General features: G+C 40.1%; 1 protein-coding gene across 6 annotated transcripts in view; it reads right to left on the minus strand.

The window, feature by feature from the left end:
* LOC132395942 (peripheral-type benzodiazepine receptor-associated protein 1) overlaps nt 1-22,550 on the minus strand; it is a 312,337-nt gene that overhangs the window by 51,329 nt on the left and 238,458 nt on the right. For all 6 annotated transcript variants that reach the window (XR_009512792.1, XM_059973163.1, XM_059973159.1 and 3 more), the window contains exons 13-19: nt 10,816-11,066; nt 8,907-9,016; nt 7,283-7,392; nt 6,260-7,132; nt 5,237-5,388; nt 2,920-3,363; nt 1,744-2,157 (exon numbers count right to left, since the gene is read on the minus strand). Coding sequence is in view for 5 of the 6 variants with exons in the window: in XM_059973163.1 (XP_059829146.1) it covers nt 1,744-2,157; nt 2,920-3,363; nt 5,237-5,388; nt 6,260-7,132; nt 7,283-7,392; nt 8,907-9,016; nt 10,816-11,066 (2,354 nt within the window). In the remaining variant the exon portion in view is untranslated. The remainder of the gene's footprint in view (nt 1-1,743; nt 2,158-2,919; nt 3,364-5,236; nt 5,389-6,259; nt 7,133-7,282; nt 7,393-8,906; nt 9,017-10,815; nt 11,067-22,550) is intronic.

The following is a 22,550-nucleotide window of genomic DNA, read 5'->3' on the forward strand; positions in this document are numbered from 1 at the left end:
GAGTGATCAGATTTTCCAAATGGAGTGGGAGGGGGGTGGTCGGAGGAGTGAGTTGTAAGTACTGTGAAAGGGAGAGTAGCCATGGTCGAGTATGCTATCTCCCCGTATGCTCACCTGGATATGTTGACAAAACTTCAGAGAGACTTTAGTCTGCGACACTCTATTAAAGTCACCGGCGATGACGAAGGTACCCTCTTGGGTGTGCAGTCTCCAGGGTGCTGATGGTCTCGTACAGTTCCTTGAGAGCTATGTCAGTATAAGCCTATGGCGGAGTATACACAGGTGTAATAATAACAGCCATGAATCCCCTAGGCAGCCAGAAAGGTCTACACAGCAGTACAAGGTACTCCAGATGTGGGGAACAAAAGGATTTGAGGGCAAGCACGTTCCAAGGGTCACACCAGGCATTCACACATGGTAAAGTCTTCTATTTTCAAGTTTTTTAAGAAAGGAATTTTCTTGTGTCTTTGAGAGCCAAGAAAAAAATTAGCTTAAATTTGAAAGGATAGAACAATTATATTGAACCTCTACTAAAAGGAACCTCTTATCAATCTCAACATCATTACTTCCATCTCATACCACATGAACATATGCTATTCTTCGTGTATATAATTCCAAAGTGAAGACATTATTAATCATGTAACATAATGAGAAATCCTGATAGCACTTTAGTCCTTATTTCTTGTGCAAAATACTGAACATACAATCAATCTTTTTTTCTGCTTTTAAACCACACTCCTGTGTCTGACATATTTTTACTCTAGTGAATACTTCTTTCTGCTTCGTGGACTGTAAAACTGAGATCTTAAATTCATCATACAGTGAAAGATAATATTTGCCATTTCATTTTAAGATGCAGCTTACCAATACATCGACACACTACATATTCAGAATCAGAATCAGGTTTATTATCATTGGCACATGTCGTGAAAGCTGTTAACTTAGCAGCAGCAGTTCAATGTAATACATAATATAAAAGAAAAATAATAATAAATAGATCAATTACAGTATATGTATATAGAATACATTAAAATCATACAAAAAACAAATAATATCTATTAAAAAGTGAGGTAGTGTTCACGGGTTCAATGTCCTTTCAGGAATCAGATGGCAGAGGGGGAGAAGCTGTTCCTGAATCACTGAGTGTGTGCCTTCAGGCTTCTGTACCTCCTACCTAATGGTAACAGTGAGAAAAGGGCATGCCCTGGATGCTAGAGGTCCTTAAGAATGGACACTGCTCCTTGAAGAAGTCCTGGGTACTTTGCCTTCCGGTTTGTCATCATCTGCACTTTAAATATTTTTAATGTTCATTGAAGTAGAGCACATTGTAATTTATTTTGATGGTAAATAGCTAAGCTAAACACAACATTTTATATCTTATTACCTGGTCATGTTTGAATATGTTTCTGGCTTTTAGGTCCAACTCTAATTGATTTTCAGTTGTTCTAGAAATATGTCTACTTCATTACAGAATGAATCACAGGTGGAGAACATTGCCCTATGCAATCTATGTTGGATGACAACTTCATAAACTAATTTCATTGTTTTACCTCACGAGTTAAAGATTTCCTTCTATCTGCTGGGCCTGGATTTGAATAAAAATTCGCAGCATGAAGTAAATGTGCAACATGAATGCTTTATTTTCCTCTTTTATCTCCCCCATCTTTTTACAGTCAGCTAAATGACATTGCTGCTATATTTGAAGAATGCACCAAAAGGCTTCTAATTTCATTCTTTACATACCTGATGGTTATTTTCAGATCGAAGCTGGCCCCCTTCAGTCATCTCTCCATCCACTGCAATAAGTATTTTTTCCTGCTTTAATTCTGATTCTGTCAGAAATTCCTCAATAGAGGGAACCCGAATATTAGTCAGGGAAACATCATATTCTACGTCCTCCTTGGATTCTTGAATTCCATTGATTGGTGTTTCTATGGTTCTCTCCATTATCTGGTTATCAGGATCACTTTTCAGGTTTTTCACTTCAGAATCTTCCATAATGTCCAGATGTTCCTTCTGCTCCAAGTCCACAAGGAATTCTTCAAGAAATCCAACCGTCCTCTTTAGCTGAGCATTTTCCAAATGGTCTGTATTTTCTTTTGGCTGTTCTTCAACATTGTTCTCATTAGAAGAATCCAACAAACTTGCTTCACCGTCCTATAAAATAACCAATTGATTATGTTAACTTGTATTTGTTTCTAAGACTCATTAGATGATGCTTAAATAAATAATACCAGTTGAAATATGAAAATTTCATGGATAAAGAAAGACTTTACCATCAGTATCAAAGTAATTTACTCACAGAGTGTAGATCAAAACTCAGGTGTAAAAAAAGACTGAATAAAGCTTGAATATCAATGACATGATATATTCACTCTTTAGATATTATATATATAGTTCTTTGTACTGTCTTTCATTATATACTTTAATTAACAAAAATCCTTTAAAATGTTAAAACTCTTATATTGTAGAATTCTAATCTTCACAAAGAAACATACTGAGATAAGCTTCTTGCCAAGCCAGAAAGCAAGACCAACTTGCTTTCTAAACCTGTTAGCGAAACCCAACACTCAACCAGATTAGCAACCTTACTCCAGAAAATGAAGTCTGTATGAAATCATATGGCCTTTCCCCACACCAGGGACATGTACTAAGACCAGGATTTGCATGAAGTATTCTATCCTCCAAATCAGCACCTTAAAATAAACCAGCCCCCTGATCAGTTGACTGAAAATAACTTCTGCCCCACATTAGACAACTGAAAACCAAAACAATTACAGATAACGTAACTGTTCATATATTCATTTTTAGTACTTTCTGTCAACAAAACACTAAAACTTTAACAACTGCACATATTAGTTCAATGAAGTTATTAGTTGAGATATATAATGCACCCCTCCCCCATCATGTGGCACTTACCTTCAAATTGTTGGTATCTTCCTTTAGAATACTTGATGGCTCTTCAAAGTTTGGCTTTGCATCAGCCACTTGACTCAAGGTTTCAAAAGCAGGTGGATAGTTTCCCTGCTTGTCTGCATTGTAGCTTGTGGCACAGTCATTATTGAGAATCTTGTCACAGGTTAACCCAGGCAGAGCCTCATCCTTGAAATCTACATTGGGTAATTCATGATTGAGAGGAACACTGTTTTCAGGATGGAGACATTGTTCAGGTGCAGTCTGTAATGGCATTGGGTGTAAAGGAAATGTAAACAGTGCTCGAGTAATTTTAATGGGGTTGGAGTCTGCTGATTCACCGTAAGGAGACATAGTACGAACAGTGAGTTCCTTAGACACCTGCAGAAGCTGAATCTGACTTGATCTCGCTAGCACACTACCAGCTGTGGGAGATGTCACTTCAATAATCTGAGAAGAAAACAAAGAAGAAGTTATATTGCCCTGAGAAACTGAGGTTAAGTTATACCAAAAGTTCACAATGGTTCAATTCGTTATGGTCACTAAGTTATATAACAAATTTTCAATGAGTGGTACTACTACCCAAGACTTCGACAAGTAATGATAATATTCATAGAACTGAAACATTTATTGATCAGATGCTTCTCAGCTTCCTGGATGACCTTTCTGCTGGATTTACAACATGCAGAGTAAGCACAACCTCTATATTACAAAATTAGTGTTAAATAATGCAACATACTAAGAAATATATTATGATACTATATGGGCAATCCATAGAAATGAGTCATTTTCAGTTTGAAGTGTGCTTCAAACTGTAGTCGTCATAGTCACAGTCATAGATAAGCAGTGTAATGAGTGTGAGGGCAATTGTGAAATTTGAAGAGAAGACAGAAAGCAAAGAGTGGTTGTAGATGGGTCATATTCTTCATGGAGGACTGCCTCAGGGGTCTGTTCTGGGACCCTTAATCTTCGCAATTTTTATAAATAACCTGGATGAGGAAGTGGAGGGATTGGTTAGTAAGTTTGCTGATGACACAAAGGTTGGAGGTGTTGTGCATAGTGTGGAGGGCTGTCAGAGGTTACATCGGGACATTGATAGGATGCAAAACTGGGCTGAGAAGTGGCAGATGGAGTTCAACCCAGATAAATGTGAAGTGGTTCATTTTGGTAGGTCAAATATGATGGCAGAATATAGTATTAATGGTAAGACTCTTGGCAGTGTGGAGGATCAGAGGGATCTTGGGGTCCGAGTCCATAGGACACTCAAAGCAGCTGTGCAGGTTGACTCTGTGGTTAAGAAGGTGTACGGTGTATTGGCCTTTATCAATCGTGGAATTGGATTTAGGAACCGAGAGGTAATGTTGCAGCCATAAAGGATCCTGGTCAGACCCCACTTGGAGTAATGTATTCAGTTCTGGTCGCCTAACTACAGGAAGGATGTGGAAGTCATAGAAAGAGTGCAGAGGAGATTTACAAGATGTTGCCTGGATTGGGGAGCATGCCTTATGAGAATAGGTTGAGTGAACTCTGCCTTTTTTCCTTGGAGCAAAGGAGGATGAGAGGTGACCTGATAGAGGTGTACAAGATGATGAGAGGCATTGATCGTGTGGGTAGTCAGAGGCTTTTTCTCAGGGTTGAAATGGTTGCCACAAGAGGACACAGGTTTAAGGTGCTGGGGAGTAGGTACACAGGAGATGTCAGGGGTACATTTTTTACTCAGAGTGATGAGTGCGTGGAATGGGCTGCTGGCAACGGTGGTGGAGGCGGATACAATAGGGTCTTTTAAGAGGCTTTAAGATAGGTACATGGAGCTTAGTAAAATAGAGGGCTATAGGTAAGCCTAGTAATTTCTAAGGTAGGGACATGTTCGGCACAACTTTGTTGGCCAAATGGCCTGTACTGTTCTGTAGGTTTTCTATGTTTCTATGACAAACAGATTGAATGTGATTGAACAACCTTTTATTGTTTTCCTTGCTGTCAGCTCTTTAATTGGCTATGTTGAAACTTTTACTCCACAATTCACCTGGCAAAATACTGTGCAGAATTAAGTTCACTGACTGAAATTGTCCTTTCAACATTATCTGCTAGTTCTCAGCTACTGTGCACCGTGACATAATAATACAATGAGGAGCTACACCCCTAAGACAGTAACACTATCTTTTTCCTACAAATATTTAATTCTATTGTACAGTGCAGAAAAACAGCCCAGAGAATTATGGAACCCTGAGAAAGGCAAGCAGAAGTGCAACAACGTGAATCCAGTGTTAATATATTTACCTGTACATTGGCAACCAGAATTAGACATGGAAAATACTAAGTTTACCTTCTGTCCATCAGCGTAGACAGCATATCCAGTGACTCGCACACCATTTGAGGTCCCTGCAGCATCTATGGTCACTGGTAGCCAACTGATCAGCACAGCACCAGGAGTGGGACCTGCTTCTATCTGAACATCCAATGGGGCATCAGGAGGGCCTGTACCAACAAGTCAGGTCAGTTGGATTGGAGTATGAACATGGGTACACATCTAAAACTGCAGTGATTGACACAGATATGTTAATTCTGTACTAATTTGCAGGAACAAGCACGCATTTGTATCATACACCACAATCCAGCTGATTTAAAATTGAAATACACTACACTCCGTGGCTACTTTATTAGGTACCCATTATACCTAATAAAGTGGCCACTGAGTGTATATCAACCGGGTCTCCTTTACCTGTTCATTACACCCTGAAAGAATTATAATTCTGCTAAGCAAATCATCCTTTTCATAATATTGTCGTGACTCAGCCTAATTATATCATGCTTTTTCAAGTAACACACACAAAATGCTGGAAGTGTTTTATCACTTCCTTAATGGATTTCAGCACTTTAGTGACAATTATTCACAAGTTCCATGGCCTCAGTACCATTTTCTTTCTCTGTCCTTGCCTCAATACTTGTGCTACATTTGTTGTTTTCCAATCTGCCGAAACTTTTTCAGAATTTACAGGATTTGTAAAGATACCAAAAATATATCCAATATTGCTGCAGCAACCCCTCTTAGAATCCTAGGGTGAAGGCTATCTAGTCCAGGCCATTCATTAGCTTCATTCATTTGTTTTTTTTCCCTAATGGAATTAATTGTTTGACATTTCTCTCTGTTGCAGACACTTCAGATCTTCTGGAACTCCATTTCAAAACATCCACCAAATCCTAAATCTTTAATAATAGCTTCAACCACCCTCCCTCCAAACTTAAGTTGAAATTCAACACCCCCTCCACTTTTAACTCAAATTATTAACACAGTCATATGTACAATAAGATATTTATATTTAAATTCACAAACTTGCATGTTACTGACCTCCTGCCAAAGTTGTAAACTGTGTATACACACATTTGAGTTGTCTTCGGTCTGCTGGCAGCTCCCAGGGTATCTGATGTGGTCTGGCTTCCACTTTCACTTTGTATTTCATTTTCGGCCTCAAGTTCAATAATGAGCATGAGTAGCACCCTGCCTTTACCACCTCGTATTCCTCCTCATTGAGGGAAATCACATGGCTGTAATTACTGTTGCTTGGCAACCAAGAAATGTCCGCTGAGGTTGCGGTAATACAATGGACTTTCAAGTGCATAGCAGCAACACAGACATCTTTCCCCACAAGCATGCTGCTGTATATTTCATCTGAGTTTCCTTTGTCTGTTACACACTGCACAGAAATTCTGTAAGTTTTAGCATTAAGTTCAAGTCTCTCTATTACAGCTTTGGTCTGTGCACCAAACTTTATATTCATCCGCAATTCTTTATCCACGTAGATATTATAACTGAATATTGTACCCCAGCCACCTGGAACAAGAGGGGACTCCCAGCTAACAATGATACTTTTGGCAAGCTGTTTAATCAATTTCAGTTTCCTGGGGTAAGGCACCACATCCTCATTATATTCAGCCACTTCTTCTGCATTGAGATCAAAGCCATTGCTTACATGGTTCTCTGGATTTATCAGTGAGCTGTGCAGAGAAAGATCTTCATTGGGGCTGGACGCCTCCAACTTTTCAATGCTGTTCTTCCGCACTGGAAGGCTTTGCTCACTACCACTGTGGAAACTGACTTCCTGGAATGAACTGTGAGACAAATCATTGGCTTCTGGAGGATGAAGTGTCAACATGTCCTCATCAGATACACGCTCAATGAAGTTTGAAGGTACTAATCCCCTTCTCCCATCCATTAGCTCTCCTGAAAATGAATCCAGAGTATATTTTAGTGAATTTTGATTTTTAATTCAGTTTCAATAGCCAAACTTCAATCATTCTAATCATTCACACTGACAAAAGGCATCTCAACCCCTGAAAAAATGCACTTGCATAGCCTTTGTCCCTGTCACACCTTCATAAAATCCATCTTCATCCATGTCTCCATATACGTAGATATACTCTCCTGCCGTCAGTGGTAGTTCTGCCTCTGGGTTTTCATTGGGCCCTTCGAAGGGATTGTAACTGGAAGAGAGATGGAGTATTCAAGAAAAATTCATGTCAACCTAATAGACTTGACTCAGTAATTCCATGAACATGAATGTACCACTAGGACCTCCTGTATGAAACAGTATTCTGTTTCATGCCGCAGGTAAATTTCGCCCCAACAAATTAACCACTGAAAAATACATATGGGTACAATAAGCAAGCACGAGGAAATCTGCAGATGCTGGAAATTCAAGCAACACACACAAAATGCTGGTGGAACACAGTAGGCCAGGCAGCATCGATAGGGAGAAGCACTGTTGACGTTTCGGGCTGAGACCCTTCGTCAGGACTAACTGAAAGGAAAGATAGTAAGAGATTTGAAAGTAAGAGGGGAAGGGGGAAATGCGAAATGATAGGAGAAGACCAGAGGGGTTGGGGTGGAGCTGAGAGCCAGAAAGGTGATTGGCAAAAGGGATACAGAGCTGGAGAAGGGAAAGGATCATGGGACAGGAGGCTGAGGGAGAAAGAAAGGGGGAGGGGAGCACCAGAGGGAGATGGAGAACAGGCAGAGTGATGGGCAGAAAGAAAGAAAAGAAGAAAAAAAGAAAAAAAAAATAAGGGGTACAACTGCCTTTCCTAGATGTCCACTGAGATATACATACAACTTTGGGTCAAAAATTAAACACTTCCTTAGTTGGCTCAGAACATATTACTCCATGAATAGAAAACATGACCAAACCTCATCTGTGCTGATAATCTCAGTTCTTTTACTTGAAGGTGATAAACACTGAAATCCTGGATGACACTGATCAGTCATGATTTATTTTTGGGGATGAGTACTGTCCAATATGAGCTCTCAACCCAACACACAGCCAAGTAATATTGCAGGGTTACTACATCAATCATTAGGGAGGAAGAAGTTTAAAATTATTAAAACTACTTAGAAAAAATGGTTTAAAAACTATAGCCATCTTCAGTTGTTATTTTGCTGGTTGCCCAAATACTGTACCTCTGCCATGTTGGCTGGTATTTTCTGGGAAAACAATTACATGGAAGATGTTCACCTTCTCTCTCTACCTACCTACCTATGCCACTCTGTGAATTTCAGAATGAGTTGGAGACCCTGGGAATGGACAGAGACTTACTTAGCTGGAGGTGGATCACTGAATGGCAGTTTCCTTGACCACACAAATACTGTGAGATTCTACCTGCCAGCAGCTGACATGGGTCCGTTTCATCACCAATAGGAAGGTGGTCAAGCTTGGTAACCAGCCAAGATGATGGATGACCACCCTTCAACGATAAAAGAAGTTAAATATTGGCAGTTACAAAAGTAGTAGGCCAGATGATTTGGCTCCACTTTTGTGAGCAACAATATACTTTTTGCTTGTCTTAAATGTCTTCTCGCCAAGGTTACATTACATTGATGATAGACTCTCTAATCAATGTAATATGATCAGATCAGACCTGTACAATAGATTTAATATTCATTTCTACAGGGTCTGATAAATTGCAACAATTAGAATGGAGCAAAATTTACAGCAATTTACCTGTAACGAGCAATGAAAACCTTCAATTTTGCAGTTACTCTGTTCTCAGGCTCTGGAATGGAGGAGATATTATCAATATCCAACTCTTCCATTTCACTGGCTGTATCGACCTGTAACTCATAAATAACAATCAATCACAAAAAGGCAGCTTTACAATGACCAGCATAAAGAATGACTAGTATAGGTTCTTTATCTTAAGGCATCAGGTAATTTTTCAATAAAATTAATATATTATGGTTATGATTCTGAATTAGTTATGACACAAATAGTTATTTGTGGTCTTCTTTAGAATCAGTTTCACAAACTGTTTATCAGCTCATTAATCCCTGACCAAGTACACAGTATCTGAAGTCAAATACTGTTCAGAAATTACCACTCATGAATGATAAAATATGATTCATCCTTTGTTGGGATGTATCTCCTATTCAGCAGCTAGCCTAGTCTCTGTAATTAGTTTTATGTTTGAGGATCTGAGTTTACCTAATTTATTTAAACTTTCATATAATGCCATTATTGAATGTGTTAAAGATCTCCATGATGATCTCCAAATGATCTCTTATTCATGTCTCTTCTTTTCCTTTTTGAGGTGTCTGGGGTCTTATCAGAGCCCATGATCTACAGCTGCACTCAAACTACATTCTTCACGGGTGGTGGGTTCTCGCTCTTTGTAACTCACCGACTGGCTTGCGCTTTGGTATCTCCAAGAGTGGCTTAGTGATTGGAGGCCATTAGGTTGATGGTCGCTCCCCATGGAAGGAGTGAGTTTGAGTTTTGATGCTGACGGAAGATGTTTTCGAAATTCTGAGACTTATGTGATTATTGGTGTGGACTTTAGTTTATATGGTCTCCTTCAGTTTCTTCTGTTTTCAGTCGTCTTGTCGTTTTCCAGGTGGGTGATTGGTTAGTTTTTGTGCAATGGATGGGTTGGGGATTTGGAGTCTGATATTCTTGTTGGTGTTTTTCTGTGAGGGTGATCTGTTAGTTTTTTGTGTGCGAGGGAGTATGTTGGGGGTTTGATGTTAGATATTATTGACGCTGTTTTTTCCCCTTGTGGACGATATGTCACTTATTGTGCAAGGGAGGGATTGAGGGTTTGTGAGTTTCATTTTTCGTATCATTCAGGGTGTTGTGGATTGCTGTCTTTTATTTCAATGATTTCCAGGTTTTTTCTGTATTTTATGGCTATCTGGAGAAGACGAATCTCTGAGTTATATTCTGCATATGTTTTAAGTGACCTTTTTATGGCTAAAAAAATGCTATATGTTTACATCAACCTCTACACATTCAAATGGCTTTATCTGCAGTTAACTTACTACTCTTTAATTATTACAATAATTAAATGCCCATAAAGAAAATCAAAGCTGCATTTCTCTGGGGGTACAGTTCTGTTTAAATTTATTCAGAAGTCCTCTGTTATTTCAGAAACAAAGAATGAGAAATGGGGGGGGGGGGTTGATGTAAATTACACTGGAATTGTGACACATATGACATATTTCAATGGCTGATGCATTAAGTGAATAGCAGATGATATTCTTGAGTTAGAAAGATGGTATCTGATTGAAAGGACACTTATAAATTTCTGTCCAACATCAAACATGACTGAATGTCCACACTGTCTAGTTCCACCAGACATAGTGGCAGAGATGGAAACATTATTACCATGTATTAAGTCTGTGGAAGATCTTCCAATTTTTACAATTATAAATAATGAACCATTTAAAATTCAACAGTGTTCATGTGGCCTAACAACAAAGAACAAGTTTAAGGAGGTTTGATAAAGGATTACCACAGATGCAGGCAGTTAACAGACTTGACATTTTTAAGACAGAGTACTGGTCATCAAACTAGGGAAACCACAATGTGGTTTGAGAAATAGTTAAACCTATCACTTTATTTTACTTGGGCTTACCTCTGGAGTTGTACAAGATTTTGGGGTACATTGTGACAATTCCGTTTTTGGAGATTCTTTGCTAGAGCTCTCCTTTGATTCTGGTTGTATTTTGCTGCTAACAGAACCAACTTCTGTTGCTATCTCCTCTGACTCCTGGGAGACACTGACTTCTTGAGTCTGTGGCTTATTGGGTATTTGTTCTTCCTGTTCCTTCTCATTCTGCGCTGGACAAGGTGACTGAGAAACTGGCTGGGGAAGGCTTTCTGCATCTAAAGGAAAACAGAATTCTCATGATAAAGAACATAATCCTTTTTGGGATTAATAATAAATATCCTGTAATCCAGGAAATGTATAATCCAACAAGTGATGGAGATGATACTGATATTCAAGAGAAACTGTAGATGCTGGAAATCTAGAGCAACACACACAAAATATTGGATAAATTCAACATGTCAGGCAACATCAGTGGAGAGAAATGAGTAGTTGATGTTTTCAGCTGGGACCTTTCATCAGGACCTGTTGAGTTCCTCCAGCATTTGTGAGTGTTGAAAGAGGGACGTAGGAACACAGTTTGCTGAATTCAGTTTGCTGAAAATAGCATTACAGGTAGATAAGGGAGTGAAAAATCTATTTAGCATGCTGGCCTTCAACAGTTAGGGTACGGAGTACAGGAGTTGGGATATTATGTTGCATTGTACAATTTGTCGGTGAACTGCACTTGGTGTCGTGTATACAGCTTTGGCTAGTCTGTTATAGGAAAGTTGTACTTAAACAGGAAAGAGTACAGAAAAGATTTATAAGGATATTGCCAGGACTAGAGGGCCTGAGTAATAGGGTGATGTAGTCCAGCTAGATCTTTACTCCTTGGAAAGTAGGAGAATGAGTGGCAATGTTATAGAAATATTTTAAATGATGAGAGGCCTAGATAATATAGATTGCAATAGGCTTTCCCCATGGTAGGGGTGTTCAAAACCATAGGGGCATAGATTAATGGTAGAGGGGAAAGATTTAAAAAGGCCTCGGGAGAAATGTTTTCAAGCAGAGGGTTGTCAGAGCATGGAATGAGCTATTTAAATGGGTGAGTGAGGAACTATCATATCATTTAAGAAGCACTTGAATAAGTACATAAGAGGGCAGGGCTTAGAAAGATATAGTCCAAACACAGAAAACTGGGACTAGCACGATGAGCACTGGGTTCCCATGGTCTTGGTGATCAAAGGGTCTGTAACCATATGGTGTTGCTCCATGACTCTATGTTGAAAAATTGAGCAGGACAGATAGCATCTGCAGATAGAGAAACAGTTTTGGGTTGAAGATCCTCCTCAAAACTAAGAAAGAGAGAAACTACATCTGAAGGAAGATGTGAGAGGGCAATGGATGGAAAAATAGGCAATACCTGTAATAAGTTGAAATGATGTAGCCATTGAATAGCAGTTAAGCTCTTTTGTCTTTGAACATGCAACTAATACAAAATCTGGGTAATGGCCTAAGACGTGCTGAGCAGGCCAGAATATAGAAACGAAAACAAGGGAGAAAGAAAAGGGAGGGTGTAAAGGAACAGCAAGCACAAATGACCAGTTGTGATACAAAAAGGAGGTACGAACAAGTTATCTGGAGTTGATCTAAACATAGGTAGAGAGGTAGATAGTGTAGAAAAGCAGTGATTCTGCAGAAGGACTTGGAAAGATTACGACAATAGGTGAAGAAGCGGCACATGGAACATAGCGCAGGTAAGTGTATGGTCATGCACTTTGATAGAAGGAATAAAGGCAAAGACTGTTTTCTAAAAAGGAAGTGTAACCCTCTCACCAGGGCTTGTACACCAACTTGGCTGGTTAGCTATGTCTGCTACCAGTCACATGACTCAGCAGTGAGAAGGCCACCTTTCAGAAACAATATACATCGAGAGTCAGTAGGATTTGGGGTTCAACCAAACAGGAATGTTGGGATATTCTGATTAAAAGAATCTTGATTTGAGCGAATGCCGTTTTAAATACTACCAATACACAGTTATTGGTAGCCCAGAAATGACAGATCATTCAGCACATAAAATTATAAAGAAAGTATATTTACCAAATTTCCTTCAGAAATCTCTTCCCACCGAGCTCTCTACATCCCACAATCCTCATTGGCTGACACAACATTCCATTACATTCAGAAACAGAGGAAAATGTGCAGATGCTGGAAATCCAAAGCAGCACACACAAAATGCCGGAGGAACTCAACATGTTAGGCAGAATATATGGAAAAGAGTAAACAGTCGATGTTTTGGGCCGAGACCCTTCTTCAGCACTAAGAAGGGAGATGCCTGAATTAAAAGGCGGGGGGGGGGGGGTGGTGAGGAAAGAGACTAGATGGAAGGTAATAGATGAAGAAAGGTGGGTGGGAAAGGTCCAAGGACGGAGAAGAAGGAATCTGAAATGAGAGGAGAGTAGACAATAGGACCAAGGGAAGGAGGAAGGGACCAGAGGGAAAGCATTTTCAGGAATCAGAGGCACTTGGGCATCCTAATGTAAGGTTCAATGTTAAAAAATCTTGTAAGTAAATTTATTATCAAAGTACATATATGTCACCATATAAAACCCTGAGATTCATTTTCTTGCGGGCCTACTCAATAAATTCATTATAGAAAAATAACCATAATAGAATCAATGAAAACCCACACCAACTTGGGCGTTCAACCAATGTGCAAAAGGCAACATGCTGTTCAAATACAAAAAAATACACAATATTAAGTAAATAAGCAATAAATATCAAGAGCATGAGATTAAGAGCCCTTGAAAGTGAATCCATGGGTTGTGGGAACATTTTAGTGATGGGGCGATTGAAGTAGAGTGAAGTTATCCACTTTGGTTCAAGGGCCTGATGGTTGAGGGGTAATAACTACATGGAATCTGGCAGTGTGGGTAGTCCTGAGTCTCCTATAACTTCTTCCTGGCTGGCAGCAGTGAGAAGAGGGCATGACATGGGTTGTAGGGGTCCCTGATAATAGACACTGCTTTCCTGTGTAGATGTGGAGAGGACTTTAACCATGATAGACTGGGCCATATCCATAGAATTTCCGTTCTCGGGCACTGGGATTTCTATACCAGGCTATAAATGCTATCAGTCAATATATTCTGCACCACACATCTATAGAAATTTGTCAAAGTTTTAGATTTCAAGCCAAAACTGTGCTAACTCCTAAGGAAATGGAAGTGCTTTCTTCATAATTACACTTCTATACTGGGTCAAGGACAGGTCCTCCAAAATGGTAACACAGAGGAATTTAAAGTTGCTGACCCTCTCCACCTCTGATCTCCTGAAGAGGACTGGCTTATGGACCTCTGGTTTCCTCCTCCTGGCCAATAATTAGCTCATTGGTCTTGATGAAGAAGTTGTTGTTGTGACACCACTCAGCAAAATTTTCAATCTCCCTCCAATATGCTGATCATCACCACCTTTGATTCTGCTTACTTCAGTAATGTCATCATTAAACTTGAATATGGCATTGGAGCTGTGTTAGCCACATAGTCAGAAGTGCAAAGTGAGTAGAACAGGGGGCTAAGTACATAGCCTTGTGGTCACCCAAACTGATGGAAATCATGGAGGAGATGTTTTTGCTAATCCAAACTGTCTGGAGTCTGCAAGTGAGGAAACAGAGGATTCAATTACACAAGAAGATACTGAAGCCTAGTCCTTAAAGCTTATTGATTAGTTTTCAGGGGATGATAGTATTGAATGCTGAGCTGTAATTGATAAACCTGATGTAAGGAACATAGAAAACCTACAACACAATACAGGCCCTTCGGCCCACAAAGCTGTGCCGAACATGTCCTTACCTGAGAAATTACCTAGGGTTACCCATAGCCCTCTATTTTTCTGAGCTCCATTACCCATCCAGCAGTCTCTTTAAAGGCGCTATCGTATCCGCCTCCACCACTGTTGCCAGCAGCCCATTCCACACACTCAACACTCCCTGCGTAAAAAACTTACCCGATATCTCTGTACCTACTTCCAAGAACGTTAAAACTGTGTCCTCTCATGTTAGCCAAAAGCATCTGACTATTCACACGATCAATGCCTCTCATCACCTTATACACCTCTATCAGGTCACCTCTAATCCTCCATCGCTCCAAGGAAAAAAGGCTGAGTTCACTCAACCTATTCTCATAAGGCATGCTCCCCAATCCAGGCAACATCCTTGTAAATCTCCTCTGCACCCTTTCTATGGCTTCCACATCCTTCCTGTAGTGAGATGACCAGAACTGAGCACAGTACTCCAAGTGGAGTCTGACCAGGGTCCTATATAGCTGCAACATTACCTCTCGGCTCCTAAACCCAGTCCTACTATTGATGAAGGCAAATGCACCATATGCTTTCGTAACCACAGGGTCAACCTGCACAGCAGCCTTGAAAGTCCTATGGACTCGGACCCCAAGATCCTTCTGTTCCTCCACACTGCCAAGAGTCTTACTATTAATACTATATTCTGTCAGCATATTTGACCTACCAAACTGAACTGCCTCACACTTATCTGGTTTGAATTCCATCTGCCACTTCTCAGCCCAGTTTTGCATCCTATCAATGTCCCACTGTAACTTCTGACAGCCCTCCACACTATCAACAACACCTCCAACCTCTGTGTCATCAGCAAATTTTCTAACCCATCCCTCCACTTTTTCATCCAGGTCATTTATAAAAATCATGAATAGTAGGGTCCCAGAACAGATCCCGGAGGCACACCACTGGTGACCAACCTCCATGCAGAATAGGATCCGTCTACAACCATTCTTTGCCTTCTGTGGGCAAGCCAGTTCTGGATCCACAAAGCAATTTCCCATTGTATCCCATGCCTCTTTACTTTCTCAATAAGCCTTGCATGAGGTACCTTGTCAAATACACTACATCTACTGCCCTACCATCATCAATGTCACATCAATGAAAAAAATTAGTCACATCCTCAAAAAATTCAATCAGGCTTGTAAGGCATGACCTTCCTTTCACAAAGCCATGCTGACTATTCCTAATTATATTATACCTCTCCAAATGTTCATAAACCTTGCCTCTCAGGATCTTTTCCATCAAGTTACCAACCACTGAAGTAAGATTCACTGGCCTACAGTTTCCTGGGCTATCTCTGCTCCTTTCTTGAATAACGGAACAACAGTCGCAACCCTCCAATTCTCCAGAACCTCTCCCGTCCCCATTGATGATAGAAAGATCATCGCCAGTGGCTCAGCAATCTCCTTCCTCACCTCCCACAGTAGCCTGGGGTACATCTCGTCTGGTCCCGGTGACTTATCCAACTCGATATTTTTCAAAAGCTCCTGCACATCCTCTTTCTTAATAACTTCATGCTCAAGCTTTTCAGTCCGCATCTTTGCTGATTCATAAAAGGTTAACATGCAAATTGAGTTAGTGGCAAGGAAGGCAAGTGCAATGTCAGGATTAATTTCTAGAGGATTAGAATATACAGTAAATGTAAGCCTGCAATACTGAGGATTTGTAAGGTGCTGGTCAGCCCACATTTGGAGCATTGCAGACAGTTTTGGGTGCCATATCGAAAAGGATGTGCTGGCATTGGAGAGGGTCGAGATGAGGCTTATAAAAATCCTGGCAAGGAAAGGGCTAACATATGAGGAGTGTTTGATGGCTTAGTTTTATACTTGCTGAAGTTTAGAAGGACGAGGGGCAATCTCATTGAAACCTAGTGAATATTAAAAGGCCTGACAGAGTGGACATCGAGAGAATATTTCCTGTTGTGGTAGATTCTAGGACTAGAGTGCAGAGTTTCAGAACAGAGGGATGTCCCTTTGGAACAGAGATGAGGAGAAATTTCTTCAGCTAAAGGGTAGTGACGATCTTTTAAATTTAAAACCTTTTGCTAATGGTTCTATTACCGGCATCTATAACTTATTGATTGATTCTAGACAAGACTTTTTAGATAAAATAAAAAAAGCTTGGGAGGATGACCTAAGTTGTCAGATTTCAGATGATAGATGGAATAAAATTCTTAAACGGGTTAATAAATCATCTTTCTGTGCTCGTCATTCTCTTCTACAATTTAAAGTGGCTCATAGGGCTTACATTTCTAAACAGAAGCTCTCCAGTTTTTACCTGAATGTTTCTCCACTTTGTAATAAATGCAACTCTGCTGATGCCTCTTTAATTCATATGTTTTGGTTTTGCCCTACAATTGAAAAGTTTTGGCGGGAAGTATTTCATACCTTCTCTCAACTTTTTAGGGTCCAATTTGACCCAAATCCTCTTACTGCCTTGTTTGGTATTATTGCAAATGAAGATATAACTTTAAATACTCCTAACCTACAGGTTTTAGTTTTTACCTCTCTTTTAGCAAGAAGAGCAATCTTGCTTAAATGGAAGGAGTCTATCCCTCCTACACATCTTCAATGGCTATGTGATATTATGTCATATTTAAATTTAGAAAAGATCCGCTGCTCAGTCTTAAATTCGAAACAATCTTTTTATGATATTTGGGGACCTTTCCTAAATTACTTTTCCAATTTATAAAGTTTAACAGTGCAGACTTTTATGTATATTTTTAACTTCTCTTCTTAAGTGAATATGTTTTTTTCCCCTAATTATCCATTGTCATCCATCAGCTTTTTTCTTTGGTAGTTGGTAGGGGGTTGACTTTTTTTATATATATAAAAAATTTATTTTATGATGTATGACCTATCTTTAAATTTTTGATTACAGAGTGGTATACCTTTATGTGTTATGCTATAACATTTTGATCAATTTTATTACAATATATGAATGTACACAAGTTATGTTGAGTTGTATCTATGTGTTGCACTCTGTAAATCTTTTTTTTCTTCTGAATAAAAATATTGTAAAAAGAAAGCTAAAGGGTAGTGAATCAATGGAATTTATTGCCAGTGTGGAAACCAAGTCACAAGGCATATTTAAAGTGTAGGTTGACTGATTCTTGATTAGTAAGGGTGTCAAAGGTTATGGGGAGAAGGCAGGACAATGGGGTTGCGAGGGAAATTAAATCAGCCATGATTGAATTGAGGAGCAGACTTGATGGGCCGATGGGCCTAATTCCACTCCTATGACTTACAGTTGCAGAATTCAAAGTTGAATCCTGCAGGCTTTGATGTATCCAGATGTAAAATAAGATGCTACTCCTCAAACTTATGTTGGAATTTATGCCTGGGTGACATTTTTGAGGAAATAAGTGCCTTAAATCTTTTCTGGAATTCGGACCATACTGCAGTTCAAAAGCATGAGCTGTCAATGGTAAGATGATGGGAGCATTCTGGTTTAGACTCATTAACAGCAGCTGAGCAGTCAGATTGTATACCATATACAATCAAATTATTATATTTAAAAGTACCAAATAAAGAATTGCACATCTTATTCCAGTGGGAGATTTTTAATGCAAAAAAAAAGTGCTGATAAATGGTAAGATAAGCTTTTCATGAGAGAGTACAGGGCTTTATTTTAGTGGTTTTGGGGCTGTTTTCTCAGTCAATGTGTTGCTACTCAAATGGGAAAGGTTCTATGTAGAGGAAGGAAACTGATGTAACTGTTGGCAGACATCAAAATATCTACACTCGAAAGAGAAAATCTGCAGATCCTGGAAAACCAAGCAACACACACAAAATGCTGGAGATACTCAGCAGTTCAGGCAACATCTATGGAAAAGAGTGCAGTTGACGTTTTGGGCTGAGATCCTTCAAGCAGGACTGCTCAAGGGTCTCAGTCAAAAACGCCAACTGTCTACTCTTTTCCATTGATGCTGCCTGGCCTGCTGAGTTCCTCCAGCATTATGTGTGTGTTACACCAGAAAGAAGTAGCTGAAGAGACCGTGGAGGCATTAGTAGTGATCTTTCAAGAATCACTAGATTATGTAATGGTTCCTGAAGACTGGAAAATTGCAAATGTCACTCAACTCTTTATGAAGGAAAGGGGGCAGAAGAAAGGGAATTATTGGCCAGGTAGCCCAACTTCAGTGGTTGAAAAGATGTTGGAGTCTATTATTAAGGATGAGGTTTCAGGGTACTTAGAGGCACATGATAAAAGGGCCAAAGTCAGCATGGTTTTCTAAAGGGAGAATCTTGGCTGACAAGTCTTTTGGAAATCTTTGAGGAAATAACAGACACGAGAGTCAGTGGATATTGTTTAGTTGGATTTTCAGAAGGCCTTGCACATATGAGGCTGCTTAACAAGTTATGAGCCCATGATATTACAGGAAAGATACCAGCTTGGACAAAAGCTTGGCTGACCAGCAAGAAGCAAAGACTGGGAATAAAGAGGGCCTTTTGGCTGTCAGTGAATAATGGTATGCCTCAGTGGTCAGTCTTCAGACCACATCTTTTCACGTAGTATGTCAACGATTTGGGTGAAAGAACTGATGGCTTTGTGGTCACGTGGAGGGGCAGGTAATGTTGAAGAAGCTGGGTGTCCACAGAAGGACTTAGATAGATTGGGGGAATGGGCAAAGAAGTGGCAGAAGGAATATAACGTAGGGAAGTATATTGTCATGCACTAAGGCACAAGGAATACAGGTACAGACTATATTTTAATTGGGGAGAAAATTCAAAAATCAGATGCAAAGGGACTCATGCAGGATTCCCTAAAGGTTAACTTGCAGATTGCGTCGTTGGTAAGGAAGGCAAATGCAATGTTAGCATTGATTTTGAGAGAATTATAATACAAAAGCAAGGATGTAAAGCGAAGGCTTTATCAGGCAATGGTCAGACTGCAGGCTTGGGCCCCTTAGAACATAGAACATAGAATAGTACAGCACATTACAGGCCCTTCGGCCCACAATGTTGTGCAGACCCTCAAACACTGCCTCCCATATAACCCCCCACCTTAAATTCCTCCATATACCTGTCTAGTAATCTCTTAAACTTCACTAGTGTATCTGCCTCCACCACTGACTCAGGCAGTGCATTCCACGCACCAACCACTCTCTGAGTGAAAAACCTTCCTTTAATATCCCCCTTGAACTTCCCTCCCCTTACCTTAAAGCCATGTCCTCTTGTACTGAGCAGTGGTGCCCTGGGGAAGAGGTGCTGGCTGTCCACTCTGTCTTATCCTCTTAATATCTTGTACACCTCTATCATGTCTCCTCTTATCCTCCTCCTCCTCTCCAAAGAGTAAAGCCCTAGCTCCCTTAATCTCTGATCATAATCCATACTCTCTAAACCAGGCAGCATCCTGGTAAATCTCCTCTGTACCCTTTCCAATGCTTCCATATCCTTCCTATAGTGAGGTGACCAGAACAGGACACAGTACTCCAAGTGTGGCCTAACTAGAGTTTTATGGAGCTGTATCATTACATCGCGTCTCTTAAACTCTATCCCTCGACTTATGAAAGCTAACACCCCATAAGCTTTCTTAACGACCCTATCTACCTGTGACCCTTATCTAAGAAAAGATGAGTTGGCATTGGAGATGGTCCAGGAGGCTCAGGAGAATGATCCTAGGAAAGAAAGGTTTAACATATGAGGAGTGATTGATAGCTCTGTGCCTGTACTCACTGGAGTTTAGAAGAACGAGGGAAGATACATTGCAACCTATTGAATATTGAAAGGTCTGGATGAAGTAGATGAGGAGCGGATGCTTCCTCGAGTGGAGGAGTCTAGGACCAAAAGGCACAGTGTCAGAATTGAGGGATGTCCATTTAGGATAGAAATGAAGAAAAATTTAGCCAGAGGGTGGTCAATCTGTGCAATTCATTGCCACAAATGGCTGAGCAGGCCAAGTCATTGCCCATGTTTAAGGTGGAAATTGATCACATAATTAATCTTGTTTAATCAGGCCATCAAAGGTTACAGAGAGAAGGCAGAGAATGGGGTTGAGAGGGATAATAAATTAGCCATTATGGAATGGTGAAGCAGACTCAATGGGTCGAACGGCCTAATTCTGTTCCAAAGCTTTATAGTCTTATGATCTTAGTGAAAATCATAGTATATTCAGGCCAAGTGTACAAAACAAGGAATAAAAGACATTTTTGATTGGACAGGTGACTAGAGAGAGCAAGCAATTTCAAGTTCTTTGGTGTCAAGATCTGAGGATCTAACCTGGTCTCAATATATAAATGCTGCTAAAAAGAAGGAAATACAGCAGTTTTATTTCATTAGGAGTTTGAGAAGATCTGATCTGTCACTTAAAACACCCAAAAACTTCTACAGATGTACCGCAGAGAACATTCTGACAAACTGCATCACTGTCTGGTATGGGGGGGGGTGGGGTACTACTGAGCAGGATTGAAAGAAGCTACAGAAAGTTGTAAAATTAGTCAGCTCCATCTTGGGTACTAGCCTTTGTAGTATCCAAGACATCTTCAAGGAGCAGTGCCTCAGAAAAATGGCATTCATTATTAAGGACTCCCATCACCCAGGACATGCCTTCTTCTCATTGTTACTGTCAGGAAGCAGGTACAGAAACCTGATGGCACACACTCAGTGATTTAGGAACAGTTTCTTCCCCTCTGTCATCCGATTCCAAAATGAACATTGAACCCATGAACAGCTCACTTTTTAAATTATTTCTGTTTTTGTACTACTTTTAATTTTACTATTTAATATACATACTTAATGTAATTGATATATATGTACATTTATTTCTATGTTATCATGTATTGAATTGTACTGATGCCACTAAGTTAACAAATTTCATGACAATGCCGGTGATATTATGCCCAATTCTGAAAAAAAGTGTTCAAATATTAAAAAATTAGCAACTTGCTGATGACAATCAAGGGCTAAATTTTGACATGATTTTGAAAGATCACAGATATTTTGAGAACATCAGCTATTAAACCATTCATATTTCAAAGGGGTACACAATCAGTATGGATAGGGTGTTGTTAATAGTGTCAATAACCTTGGCCTCAGATGACCTGACTTGAATTCACCCTTCACACACAAAATGCTGGTGGAACACAGCAGGCCAGACAGTGTCTGTAGGGAGAAGCACTGTCGATGTTTCGGGCCAAAACCCTTCTCTGCAGGAATTGCAAGAGACAAGGTGGGAAGAGGAATAGACCAGGTAGCTGTGAGAGTCTGTAGGCTTATAGTAGATATCAGTAGATAAGGCGTCTCCAGAGGTGGAGACAGAACGATCAAGATATATTGATATATATCAAGATATATTGGTGAGACCTGATGCAGACTGGGAGACCGTTTCGCTGAACACCTACTCTCTGTCCGCCAGAGAAAACAGGATCTCCCAGTGGCCACACATTTTAATTCCATGTCCCATTCCCATTCTGATATGTCTATCCATGGCCTCCTCTACTGTCAAGATGAAACCACACTCAGGTTGGAGGAACAACACCTTATATACCAGCCGGGTAGCCTCCAACCTGATGGCATGAATATTGACTTCTCTAACTTCTGTTAATGCCCCTCCTCCCCTTCTGAACCCATCCCTGATATATTTAGTTTTTCCCCCCTCCTTTTTTTCTCTCTTTCTGCCCATCACTCTGCCTGTTCTCCATCTCCCTCTGGTGCTCCCCTCCCTCTTTCTTTCTCCCTAGGTCTCCCGTCCCATGATCCTTTCCCTTCACCAGCTTTGTATCCCTTTTACCAATCACCTTTCTGGCTCTCAGCTTCACTCCACCCCCTCTGGTCTTCTCCTATCATTTCGCATTTCCCCCTCCCCCTCCTACTTTCAAATCTCTTACTATCTTTCCTTTCAGTTAGTCCTGACAAAGGGTCTCGGCCCAAAATATCAACAGTGCTTCTCCCTATAGATGCTGCTTGGCCTGCTGCATTCCACCAGCATTT

Source organism: Hypanus sabinus, chromosome 6 (assembly GCF_030144855.1).
Source record: "Hypanus sabinus isolate sHypSab1 chromosome 6, sHypSab1.hap1, whole genome shotgun sequence".
NCBI lineage: Eukaryota > Metazoa > Chordata > Chondrichthyes > Myliobatiformes > Dasyatidae > Hypanus > Hypanus sabinus.